The following is a 13,648-nucleotide window of genomic DNA, read 5'->3' on the forward strand; positions in this document are numbered from 1 at the left end:
ATATGTATATATATATATATATATATATATATATATACACACACACACACATTGTGAATGATAGATTGTGAACCCTTTAGAATTTTCAATATTTCAGCATAAATAGGAGTTAAATCATCATCAGATTTTCACACAAGTCCTAAAAGTAGATAAAAAGAACCCAGTTAAACAAATGAGATAAAAATATTATACTTTGTCATTCATTTATTGAGGAATATGATCCAATATTATATTTTAGTGAGTTGAAAAAGTTGATGCTCCTCAGGCTGGAAAATGTTACAAAACTATATCAAGAGTTTGTACTCCATCAATCCACAGTCACACAGATTGTGTACAAATGGAGGAAATTCAATACCATTGTTCCCCTCCCCAGGAGTTTTTAACCAACAAAGATCACTCCAAGAACAAGGCGTGGGATAGTCTGCGAGGTCACAAAGGACCCCAGAGCAACTTCTAAGCAACTGAAGGCCTCTCTCACATTGACTGATGTTAATGTTCATGAGTCCAACATCAGGAGAACACTGAACAACAATGGTGTGCATGGTAGGGTTGAAGGAGAAGACACTGCTCTCCAAAAAGAGCATTGCTGCTTGTCTGCAGTTTGCCAAAGCTCACATGGACAAGCCAGAAGGCTGTCCGAAGAATGTTTTGTGGACAGAATAGACCAAGATAGAAATTTTTGGTTTAAATTAAAAGTGTTACATTTGGAGAAATGAAAACTCGGCATTCCTACATAAGAACCTTATCTTGTCTGTGAAACATGGTGGTGGTAGTATCATGATCGGGGCCTGTTCTGCCGCATCTGGGCCAGGACAGCTTGCCATCATTGATGGAACAATGAATTCTAAATTATAATAGAGGATTTTAAAATAAAATGTCAGTACATCTGTCCATGAACTGAATCTCAAGGGAAGGTGGGTCGTGCAACAAGACAATGACCATCAGCACACGAGTTGTTCTACCAAAAAATGGTTCAAGAAGAATAAAGTTCATGTTTTGGAATGGCCAAGTCAAAGTCCTGACCATAATCCAATCATTATGTTGTGGAAGGACCTGAAGCAGCAGTTAATGCGAGGAAACCACCAGCATCCAGAGATGAAGCTGCTTTGTACGGAGGAATGGGCTAAAATATCTCCAAGGTGCGCAGGACTGATCAACAGTTACCAGAAACGTTTAGTTGCAGTTATTGCTGCATTGGTGGTGGTGGTGGGGGTGGGGGTGTCACACCAGATACCGAAAGCAAAAGGTTCACATACTTTTGCTTCTCACAAATATGCAATATTGGATCATTTCCCTCAATGAATAAATGACCAACTATAATAAGTTTGGATTTTGTTTAACTGGGTTCTCTTTATCTACTTTTAGGACTTGTGTGAAAATCCTATTTATATTTGTACTGAGAAAAATTGAGCATGCATTTTTCACCAATACATATTTTATCAGTGTTTTGGGCAACTGACGATGTCAAAATAAAGTTAAAGTTAAAACAATCTCCTTAAATTTTTTAAAAAAAATTAAAGTTAAATCATCATTCAATTCCAACCTAAAAAAAATAGTTTTTATACTCACAGCCGATGATCAGACTTTCATGAAGCATTCGTCTGGCTTAAAAATGAACTGACGTGCTGCTTCAAGTTTTTCACATTTCCTCAACAGAGACAAACTGTGAGCTGCAGCGTCACTTCCACATTTAAGTAGATGTGCTTTAATTTTGAGTGAATCAACTAAAGGAAAATGTCTCAAACTAAAACTGAAAATCTGACAAAATTGAGAAATTGCCTGAACCGAGTGGTAACACTCAATAATTCAAAACCAGAACTTTAGATGTTTATCGTATCTGCATTAGACACTATCTCTCAATAGTTTCAATAGAAATGAGTGGTGACACTTTAATTACAGTGTTAGGATATATTGTCTTGCCTAAAGGGGTCACTGCTGTAGGTAAAAGCATGCACTGTGTTTGGTCAGTAAAAATGTTTAGACTCTTTACACCAGTTTTGAACCAAGACCCAGATTACTGCAAATTATTACAAGGGTACACCCATCCCTGAGGGATTTGAAAAGTGAATGATTGTAGGTTTTGTAGATGGGCGCTTTTCTGAACTGAAATTGAAGAAGCAATGCAAGTAAACCCTAAGAGGAGTTCCACCATGTATAAAAACAGAAGTTTTTTTCTAGTCCGAGGCAGCACAGAGTGACAGATACTGGCCACTCGTGAACAAGAAATCCAGATACTTAAACTCCTGCACTCGAGGCAAAAACTACCCCCCCCAAAACAGAGTGGCCATTCCAACCGCTTTACAAAAACTGCAAAAATAAAATGCTGAGCTACCTTTACGTGACTTTGCAGTTGCTTTGTCATGATTGTGTGTCTGTGCTGCTTATTCACATGCTGCATTTTTTTTATGCATTTATTCTTTTCTAATTTTAGTCATTAAAAATAGTCTATAACACATGCACCCGTTCGAACTCAGAACGGAACAGTTTTAGAATGAAGTGTGAATTGTTCACCGGTGACTGAAACGTAAACCGCTGCCGTTATAATGAAGAAACGAGAAAAGCAGCGTGTTAATTTAGCATCTGTTCAGCCACACTTCTGTGATGCACAAGTACACTCAGTCCAGAAATAATCTGAGTTTCTCACTTTGTTGCTGTAGTTAGAATGCAAACACTGACTGCATTCTTCAAATAAATACATACTGTGCATCCATCCATTTGTATGGAGTTGGTCTCCATCTCCAGCTGTTGCTGTGCATAAAGTGAGATTAAACCCAGGACAGGTCACAAGTCCACCTCAGAAAATAAATAACCGTGCTGCTCAAATCCTTCTTCTTCACACAACAGTAAGGATCACATTCTTGTACTCGCGAGGCAAAGTTGGCAGTAAAAACCCTCGAAAGTCCAGATTTGCTTTTTCAAGCAACTCCAGGTAACCGTTGCACCTATGATCACTTCACTGACCTGTAAATTACACACTTGATGAAACGAACAGAATATTTTTTATGTATTTATTGAGGCCTCAGACCTGATGGAGAACCTGTGAAGTAGCTTTATTGAACAACAGGGGAAAATCTCCATACCATAATATGTCCACATTTCAACAAGCATATATAAACAAAATAAACAAATAAAGATATACAGGTTTAATACGTTTGAGTAAAACAACGCTGCCAGAAGACGTTTGAGAAAAATATAACAAATATCCAGGAAACTCGAAAATATAATGAAAGTAGTTTAAAATATGAAATTGTTTTTACATTAATTGTGTCTGGTTTTGGAAAGGTGAAGCTCTCAATTTACCGATCGATCTACGTTCCCACCCTCATCTATGGTCACGAGCTTTGGGTTGTGACCGAAAGAACGAGATCTCGGATACAAGCGGCCGAAATGAGTTTTCTCCGCAGGGTGTCTGGGCTCTCCCTTAGAGATAGGGTGAGAAGCTCGGTCATCCAGGAGGGACTCAGAGTAGAGCCGCTGCTTCTCCACGTTGAGAGGAGCCAGTTGAGGTGGCTCGGCATCTGGTTAGGATGCCTCCTGGACACCTCCCTGGTGAGGTGTTCCAGACACGTCCCACCGGGAGGAGGCCCAGAGGAAGACCCAGGACACGCTGGAGGGACTATGTTTCTTAGCTGGCCTGTGAACACCTCGGGATTCCCCCGGAGGAGCTGGACCAAGTGGCTGGGGAGAGGGAAGTCTGGGCCTCCCTTCTTAGGCTGCTACCCCCGCGACCCGACCCCAGATAAGTGGAAGAAAATGGATGGATGGATGGTGTCTGGTTTTAAAATTCAGTTTTTAAAACTATAAACATTTTTGTTCCTGGTAACCTCACAGTTCTGCTCCTTTCCTCAGCGACCTGTTGGTCCGGTCAGCAGGTCTGTGTCCTCAGTCAGAGCGTCTCCTGTCTGCAGAGCTCTCTGGACGTTCTGCCAGAAGACTCCTGGGTGTTGTCCAGCCTGAGGCCAGCTCAGGTAGGTGCGTTTCTTTACCAGCTTCCTCATGCGGTAGTATGGAGACAGATGATGAGGAGGGATCTCCTCCAGAAACAGCAGGATCAACACATCCTTCTGTTCATCAAACAGGCGAAAGCTGCAAGAAGGACAGTGGAATGAAAAACTCTATTTGAAATACAGCTTGATGATCCAGTGCAACTCACTGTAACCTACTTAGTCTAATTAAGATAAAGTACATTTATTAACTAGTAATACATATGGACAATTATGAATAACAAAAGTGCAGATGTTCTAATTTTTTCTGTTGTTACTAAAAAGCATTGAGCAATAAGAAGTGGGACAAGCCTGGACGTTGTGTTGTGCAGTTAACCTTAAAAAACATCATAATAGTACCCCCACCTGGCCATCTGGATCTCTCTGGAGCACCATTCACTCTGCAGGTAGTGGCGGCTGATCACACAGATGGTCTTCCTGCTGCCATAAATAGCATCAGTGATGTTCTCCATGATGGGTTTACCTGTGGACACAACAGGTGTGGTGTTTCAGCTGTGTTTTGTAAATGTACTGTTGATGGAATGTGTATATATGTAGATACCGTGCTCTGTTATTTTACTGTATCAATATAGAACAAGACCAAGGGGAGGGCCAGGCCCCTGATGAGTTCTCTACAAAACTAACCTTAGTTCATGAAGTCAGAATGGGTCAGAACCTCAGACAGCCTTTATAAGTGTGCACTTGTAATTACATTGATCTTGTGTGATTGCTGCAGTTTTCAAAAGCTTTGCAATAAATATGAAGAAATCTACGCCTGATCGTTTGGGAATCTCTTTTTTTCCACGACTTTCTGTGTTCCGATAAAAACGAGAAAAGTGGAAAACTTAACCAAAGTGAATTTGTCAATTTACCATTTTACTCTGAAACACTGATAAGTAGTTGGTCAGAAAAAAACAAAAAACAAAAAAAAAACAACAATTAGAAACACTTTAACAATTTTAGCAGCGTGGACCCATTTGCACTGGTTCATAAACACCTGAGAAATCTAATGTACCATGTGAGTTTTTGTCTTTTTGATTAGCTAATCGTGAATCAAAGCTGTTTTTTTTATTGTTTGTTTGTTTGTTTTAGGGTTCTAACCTGTTCTAATAATAGTAGAGGTGGGCAGTGCCTCTGTGAGTCACCATGGCAACCCAGTGACTCAGCAGATTCAACCTTAATTGGCTTCTATATTAAACCGCAAGCTTTTTCTTTCTTTTCATTTTTTATCAAGGCACATCTTGTGACTCACTTGATAGATTTTATTGAAAATTACTCCAAATTTGTATCTACAACTGACAAGCAGAGTCAAGATGGCTGCACAATTCAAGATGGCAACCACAGCTACCTCAGGTGACACAAAAATGTTTACAACTCAGTCAATTTTACAGATATTGAGCAACACTAATGAAACAAGTGAAGTTGGATGCCAGTGCTAAATTAGAAAATGTCTACATCTGTGAAGATTAGTGTGTTTTCGTTTTATTAGTTTTTTTTTCTTTCTTAAACTCTGTGCCATATCTGACCCAGATTGGACTAAGTTAACTATTTATTCACCCTCAGTCAGCTTCCTCAGTGTTTCTGCAGTTGGTCTGCGACTCACACCTGCCCCTACTTAATAATCACCCAGGTGCCTCCACTTTCCTAATTGCCTATGTCATTTATTATCAGTCAATGTATCACTACTCACCAGTTTAGCATTACTTATTGTCCAGGTAAAACCTATAACTTCTCCCTAAACGTCTTTGAGTTTTTTGTTATTTGTGTTGCCATGCCATTATTTTGCTTTGTTAGTTTATAAGTTTGTTTTATCAAGATCATCATGTTCAATCTGCATTTTGGGGTTCAAGCCATATATGACCAACTGACAATCACCCAGTCAGTTTGGTGGGGTAGTAGCTGACAGTAACCCCAAACACATATTATGAGTACTTTACAGATAACTGAGTTTCTTCACTGCATATTTGTGTGCATATTTCTGTGTACCTCCTTACTATTTATTCACAACTTACTGCATATTTTATTCATGCTGACAGTAAATCTGGATGTAGAATATGATTTCTGTATACCTTTCATAAAAGCCTTGACTGATCAAAGAGAGAGAGTCAAAGAGATTTGTCATTTGCATCTCTTGTGGTGGAGGAACGAAATTATGTACACAGGGTCCCAGTTACATTCAACAATAAAATGTAAAAGAAAAACTAATAAAATCTAAGATATGAACTAAGAAAAACATCAGCTAAATCATACACTAAGCACTAATAGCATAAAAACATTACGTCGAACAGCAGCACAAACATGAGTCTGTGTGAGCAGATGTGCACGCATGAACACATCAACATGAAACAGATCAGCAGCAACATGAAACAGATCAGCAGCAACATGATGTGATTTGTCACAGTGATTATTCTGGTTAGAGATTCATGAATCTAACAGCCTCAAGGTAGAAGCTGTTCCTCAGTCTAGTGGTTCTACACTTAATGCTCCTTAACCTCCTTCCTGAGGGGAGCCGGGCAAAAAGTGTGTGTGCTGGGTGAGTGGGGTCCTTCATGATGCAAGTGGCCCTCTTCCTGCATCTGGAGGTGTAGATGTCTGTGATGGTGGGGAGACTGACTCCAACAGTCTTCTGTGCAGCCTTCACCACTCTCTGCAAAGCTTTTTTTTTCTGCAGCTGTGCAGCCTCCATGACACACATTGATGCTGGAGCACAGGATGCTCTCCACTGCACACCTGTAGAAGGAGGTGAGGACTGAGCTTCCCAGACCAGCTCGTCTCATCCGCCTGAGGAAGTAGAGTCTCTGATGAGCTTTCTTAATCAGGCTGGTGGTGTTGTTGCTCCAGCTGAGGTTGCCATTCAGGTGTACACCCCAGTACTTGTAGCTGGAGACCACTTCCACTGCAGATCATTTTATGTTCAGGGGGTGTAGGTGAGTTTGTTCCTTCTGAAGTCCACAATCATCTCCTTTGTCTTCTTCACATTGATGTGAAGGTTATTCTCTTTGCACCAGCTCTCCAGGTGTTCCACCTCTTGCCTGTAGCTGGACATCATTGTTTGTGATGCATCCCACCACTGCTGTATCATCTGCAAACTTTACAATATGACAGTCTGGATGGGTAGCTGCACAATCATACGTGAGCAGAGTAAACAGGAGAGAGCTCAGCATATATCCCTGAGGAGAGCCTGTGCTGAGGATTATGATGGAAGAAGAGAAGTTGTGGATCCTCACTGACTGTGGTCTGTTCAAGCAGCCTACTATCCAGTTGCAAATGGAGGGGCTTAGTCCTAGTGTGAGTAGTTTGTCCATCAGGGTTTGGGGGATCATGGTGTTGAAGGCAGACGTGAAGTTCACAAAGAGCATATGGATGTAAGAGTTCTTCTGCTCCAGGTGGGTGAGAGCAGTGTGGACCACAGAGGAGATGGCATCCTCTGTTGATCGGTTCTCATGGTTTGCATACTGATAAGGGTCCTCGATGATGTTGATGGTTGTTTTGATGTGGGTCATGACCAGTTTTTCGAAGCATTTAGCGACTATCGGGGTGAGGGCCACTGGCCGATAGTCATTCAGACCAGACTACTGGCTTTATGATTAAAAATTCAGGATTTACTATTTTAAGATCCATTTTTTTAGACTTGTTGAACTCCATTTGGACACTTTGAAATGTGTATGGGCATATTCATGCTGCAACCTGATATATTTTCCACTCCATCTCTCCATATGCAGCAACATAAAAACATTATTAAACATTTTTAGATGAGAAAAATATCCATGATTTTTGTGTGTTTCAACTTCTTATTCTTTCTTCTTCTTTTGGCTTTTCATTCTTCAGGGGTCGCCAAAGTGAGTCATCCTCCTCCATCTCACTCTGTCCTCTGCATTGTCTGTCCTCACTCCAACTACCTCCATGCCCTCTTGAACTGCATCCATGTATGTAATCTTTGGCCTTCCTCTTTGTCTTTATCCTGGCATCTGCATTTCTCACATTCTTCTTCCAGTATACCCACTGTCCCTCCTCTGGACATGTCCAAACCAGCTCAGTCTGGCCGCTCTAACTTTATCTTCTAGTTGTTCAACCTCTGCTGTACCTATGATGATCTCATTCCAAATCTTATATATCCTTGTCACTCCTAAGGAGTACCTCAACATCTTAATTTGTGCTACTTCAATTTCTTTCTCCTGTCTTTTTCTCAATGTCACTGTCTCCAGACCATACAACATAGCTGGTCTCATCACTGTCTTGTAAACTTTTCCTTTGACCATTGCTGACATGTTATTGTCACAAATCAGTCCTGAAACTTTTCTCCATCCACTCCATCCTGCCTGGTCTCTCTTTTTCACCTCTTTACCACACTCCCCATTTTCCTGGACAGTGGACACCAAGTTCCCTCACATTCACACACATGTACTCTGTCTTACTACAGCTGACTTTCATTCCTCTTCTTTCAAGTGCCTACCTCCACATTTCCATTTTCTCTTCCACCTGATCCCTGTTCTCACCACAGATCACATTGTCATCTGCAAACATCATAGTCCACAGGGATTCCTGCCTGGCTTCATCTGTTAGTCGATCCATCACCAGAGCAAACAAGAAGGGGCTCAGAGCCGATCCTTGATGCAATTCCACCTCCATCTAGAAGCAATCTGTCACTCCTACTGTCACGTTCGGGTTTTGGATTCAGAATAAGCCAGACAAGAGTACAAAAGAACAGTTTTTATTATTTAGCTGCTGGATGGAAGAGGCAGGATCAGCTGAGTTAACAGGTCCTCACAGGTTGGAGGGAGAGAGCACCTGTCAGCGTGGCAACAATGACGTCCCTGTCGGAGCAGCTGTAGTACGTGGTTCATGACGAGAAAGTACAAGAGCGAGGTCCAGATATCGAAAGGGGTCATTCACAGGGAAGCAGAGAGCAGAAGCCAGAGCCAAGTCATGATCCATAGGTGTAGTCATAAAAGGCAGAAGGCAGAGTCTTTACCGTAATCAGAGGGTGCACTCAAAAATCTGAATGGGGCAGGTAAGGCAAGAAATCTGAGAAGCAGGTGTGAATTCAAAACAAGGCAAGGAACAGGAATGGTTTGGTATTAAAGGACCATGAAATGTATAATAATTTGGCCAGTTCTTTCCAAGAAAAGAACTGGGTGGGTGGAAGGGGTCTTGTAGGAGGTCAAGAGGCAGGTTGTTGTCCAGAAGGGCCATCCAGAGCTGTTTCAGGGCTCAGGTGGGTGGGCAGGAGGCTGCCCGGAGAGTGGCGATGTCATGGGTGAATGGCCGGGTGACCATCTAATACATAGCAATGGCGTCAGATCTGCAGCAGGTGATACATGAGGCATGGGGGTCAGATCTGCAGCAAGTGTGGGGGTCAGAGCTGCAGCAGGCGTGGAGGTCAGGCATTTTCTCACCCTCATATGCCATTGAATATTTGAGTCAAAAACCTCACTGCCATCTCTCCAAGACATTTCCAAACTTCCGGTATGTCATCAGGTCCTACTACCTTCCCCTTCTTCATTCTTTTCAGAGCTTTCTGGACTTCACCCTCACTAATATTTCTCACTTCCTGGTCCACAGTTTCTATGACCTCTACTCTTCTTTCTCTTTCATTCTCTTCATTCACTAACTCCTCAAATTATTCCTTCCATCTTACAATCACACTCTCCTCACTTGTTAGAACATTACAATTAATGTCTGTAACAAGACTAACCTGCTTCACATCTTTTCCAGCCTGATCCATCTGTCTCACCAATCGGTACAAGTCGCTCCTATATCATGTGTGTTTCAACTTCAGTAACTACATACTCATTACAGTTACAATATGGATAACAAAAAAATCAGTGTTACCTTTACAGAGAGACCAAGCATTTGAACTAACTCCAAACAGTTCAAGAACAGCATTTAATTTAATTTGGGTATGCTTATTTCAAGCTTTTTCGGCATTTTGAGATTTGACACATAACAGATACATCTTTTTGAAAGACTGCACTTAATTTTATTGTACTTGTTACAATGACAAAAATATAGTATGATTATTCTGTATTTTCATATGCAAAACGTTAATAATAAATCACAGTTTTAATGTTTTTGTAATTAAATGGAAGTAAAAGTAAAAACATGCTTCGTTCACCTGGTTGGAAGTCTCTGTGGTGCAGACAGAGTCTCCAGCCCTGCTCTCCCTCCAGAACTGGAAGCATCTCTCTGTAAACCCAGTCCTCATCATGGACGTTGTAGGACACAAAGGCATCAAACTGATGAGGATCTCCCTTCTTCCTCATCTTGCTGTCGTAAAGAAAGGCCAGGAAGAGGTGGAATGTGTAGGCTAGCTGCCACTTCAGGAAGTGGTAGATGAAGGAGGTGAGGAGAGTCAGAACAACCAGACAAGAGCTGGAGATGAAGTAAAAGAAGCTGCCATCGTTCCAACAGGACTTTATATTAAAGTCTAGTAACAAGGTTCCTCGTCTGTCTACAGGAAATAAACATTTGTACTGATGAGCGTTTACGACCTGGGTTTGTTTGTTACGTCCTATCCATTGGATGAAACCTGCATTTGAACATTCACAGGTGAACGGGTTGTCGCTCAGGTCCAGGTATGTTAGAGAGGGGAGAGAATTCAGGGCAGCCATGTTGATCACAGTGACCTCACTGTCCCTCAGATTCAGATATCTGAGTGCAGAAAGATTGGCTTGCACTAGAAAATCCAAAGACTTGAGTTTCGACTCTGAAAGATCAAGAATCTCCAGGTTTGGTAGTGGTTGAAATAATTTAGGTTCTAAATATTTTATAACTGTCTTTGTTATTTTCAGACTCCTGAGCTTAGGGTTGAACTGAAATGTGTCCACATTTACAGTTTCACTAAACATATTTTCAGCTGTAAATGTCTCTAAATGTTTCATATCTTCCAGTATATTATATTTTCCATGTGGCGTGAAATAGATATTTATGTTCCAAATCATTGTAAGACGTTTTAGAGAATTTAGGGAAAATAAGTTTTTATAAATGTTAGATTGACACATTTTCAAAGAAATACTACTTCGAAAGTATATTGTAAGACTTTCCAGGTTTTGTAAAACACTGAGATTAACTTCAGACTTAGGTGCCAGTAATGCATTATCAGATTTCATGTTTTCCAGTCCATTAAATATTTTGTTTGTCTTTCCAACGTGAAATTCTACATTTAACTGTTTCAGAGACCTTAAACCTTCAAAACCATCTGGCGTAAAAGTTTTTATAGAATTATGGTTCATATCCAAAACCTCGAGCTGTTGTAGGGAAATCATAAACCTGTCTCCAAACCTCGGCAGCAGATTGTTACTCAGATCTAAACGCCTCAGATCAGGAAGATTTTCAAAGACACATCTATCCAGATTTGTAATTTTGTTACGGTTCAGAGAAAGCTCTCTAAGATGTTTTGTGTTCATAAAATCTTCACAGCTCAATGCAGAGATGAGATTGTTTTCCATTTTCAAGATCTCAAGGAAGCTCAGAGTTTTTATGTCATATGGAACTTTGGTGAGTTGATTTTGAGTCACATCCAAGAAACGCAGTTTCTTCATTGATTGAATTGAACCTTTTGGCAGCTCAGATATCAACGTAAAGGACAGGCGAAGTTCTGTCAGCTGAGAACACGGTGTAAGTTCAAAAGTTAAATAGTTAAGTCTGCGGTCAAACAAATCCAGCCTCTGTAGTGTTGCTATTTTGCAGACTGTAGAGAACAGACCTCTCTTAATTCGCATGGTTAAATTATTTAGAAACAGATATCTCAGTGAGCTGAAACTCTGCAGGACTTTTTGGATCTCTTCGAGGGAAAACTTAAGACCTTCAACAGAAACTTTGGTTATGTTTTCCAATAATGTTTTGTCAGGTATGTCCCAGTTCAAGGTAATGTTATTATCTGTACATGTTGAAAGATCTAAATTCTGCAGGTAAGGAAATATTAGTGTTGCAATGCTGAACCTGTTGAGGTCGTAACCAGAAACACTCAGGTTTTTCAGACTTGAGGAGTGATTTAACTGCAGGTCTTTGGTCTCAAAGGAAGAAAATGAGTTGCATGTAAGACTAAGCATCTGTATTTTTGGTAGCTGTAAGATGGGCTGAATGTCAGCAATCTGATAAATTTTATTGTCTGACAAATCCAAAGTTTGTAAGCTTGTCAGGAACTGGAAGGCGGCCTCATGAATAAGCTCAATACGGTTCAAACTAAGGTAAAGCTCAGTGAGGTTGGACAGGCCCTGAAACATTTTGCTAGTCAGGTTGGTCAGAAAATTATTTGCCACATCAAGTTTCTTCAGCAAAACTAAATTGGCAAATGATCCATCATCGACATGAGAAATTTTATTGTTTAACAGAACCAGAGTTTTCAATTTCAAGACGTGACAAAAATCATCTGTGTTAATTTTTTCAAGCAAGTTGCCATTTAGATATAATGAAACAGTGTTTTTGGGGAGGTCATTGGGCACAGTCAGAAGACCTCTGGATATACAGTTCAAAGAAACATCAGCAGATAATTCCTCCTGATATTCTACAGTGCAGTTTTTGAGTGAATAAGAAAGTGAGGAGTTAACAGGAAGCAGGAGACAGAGAAGCTTCAGAATGAAGTGTGCAGAAAACCTTCCCATAGTGGCAAAGATATTGTGAAGTTATTAATGTTGTCCAAGTGTGATCATCTGCAGAAGACACAAAATGAAGAAACATTTTATTATTATTTATTACTGCTTTAAATATTTAAATTCACTTCCTAATTTTAGAAAACACAGTTCACTGTTATGCTTGTTAGGGTTTCGAGACTCAGTTAACAATAACTTTTGTTCCCTATTATTCAGTACTAGTGGTGTTAATCTAAAATGTTTGCTGTCCCCAGTGTAAAAAGATAGTTACTTAAAAGAAATAAGTATGAACACAGCAGTCAAATATAGTCAAAACATGTAAATTTATTGCAAAATAAAAACAAAACAAAAAACCTTCTAAATGACTTTGATTCCTTATTTTCTTACATAAAATGATCTTAGCCTAAAACTTTTGCATGAGAAGCAGCTGGTGATAAGCATTCCTTCAAAGAATGACAAATCTTTATTCCATTAGTTTTATTTAGTTTTTACTTTACAAAAAGGAAAATGTCTTACAAAAATGTATGTTTCCTTAAGATGTGTTTATTTTTAAGTTATTATACGGAAGCATTAAGTTACAGACAAATAAACATTTAGATACTCACAGCTGATGATCACATCTTCATATTGTGTCGGATCGTGTTCAAAAGCAGACTGAGACGTTACTTCTCCTTTTTATTTCTCCTGAGAACACACAAAAAAAAAGGTGTGAGTGTTGTGAGCTGCAGATTTATCACTGGAATTGGGGATGTTAAAAAGGTTAGTGTGTTGAACTGGTTTTTGTTGTCCATTTGGCACAAGTTTGAGTAATAAACACAATTTAAATGCACACTAATAAAGGAGAAGAAAATATAAAATCATTAAAGATGAGTCTCAAAGTGTTTAGGGTCATTCAGGTTATCCAAGTCAGTTTCAATAAGTTTTGTGCCTCTCTATTCAGTATTAAAGTTGTTATTCTAAAATCTTTGATGTCCCCAGTGTGAAAAGATAATGTATACCAAAAAAAAAAGAAAAAGAAAGAAGTGTTAACAGAACATTCACAGTTGATCACAATATATCACATAAATAAAAATA

The 13,648-nt window shown here is 39.8% G+C and overlaps 1 protein-coding gene across 1 annotated transcript in view; it reads right to left on the minus strand.

Moving 5' to 3' along the window:
• The window catches only part of LOC119425505, a 20,146-nt gene extending 7,560 nt beyond the window's left edge, over positions 1-12,586 (minus strand). Inside the window, exons 1-3 of the mRNA XM_037693034.1 lie at positions 10,099-12,586; positions 4,350-4,467; positions 3,854-4,086 (exon numbers count right to left, since the gene is read on the minus strand). Of these exons, the coding sequence (XP_037548962.1) occupies positions 3,854-4,086; positions 4,350-4,467; positions 10,099-12,586 (2,839 nt within the window). The remainder of the gene's footprint in view (positions 1-3,853; positions 4,087-4,349; positions 4,468-10,098) is intronic.
• Positions 12,587-13,648: the final 1,062 nt, after the last annotated feature.

This window comes from Nematolebias whitei, chromosome 19 (genome assembly GCF_014905685.2).
Source record: "Nematolebias whitei isolate Nwh7 chromosome 19, NemWhi1, whole genome shotgun sequence".
Lineage (NCBI taxonomy): Eukaryota > Metazoa > Chordata > Actinopteri > Cyprinodontiformes > Rivulidae > Nematolebias > Nematolebias whitei.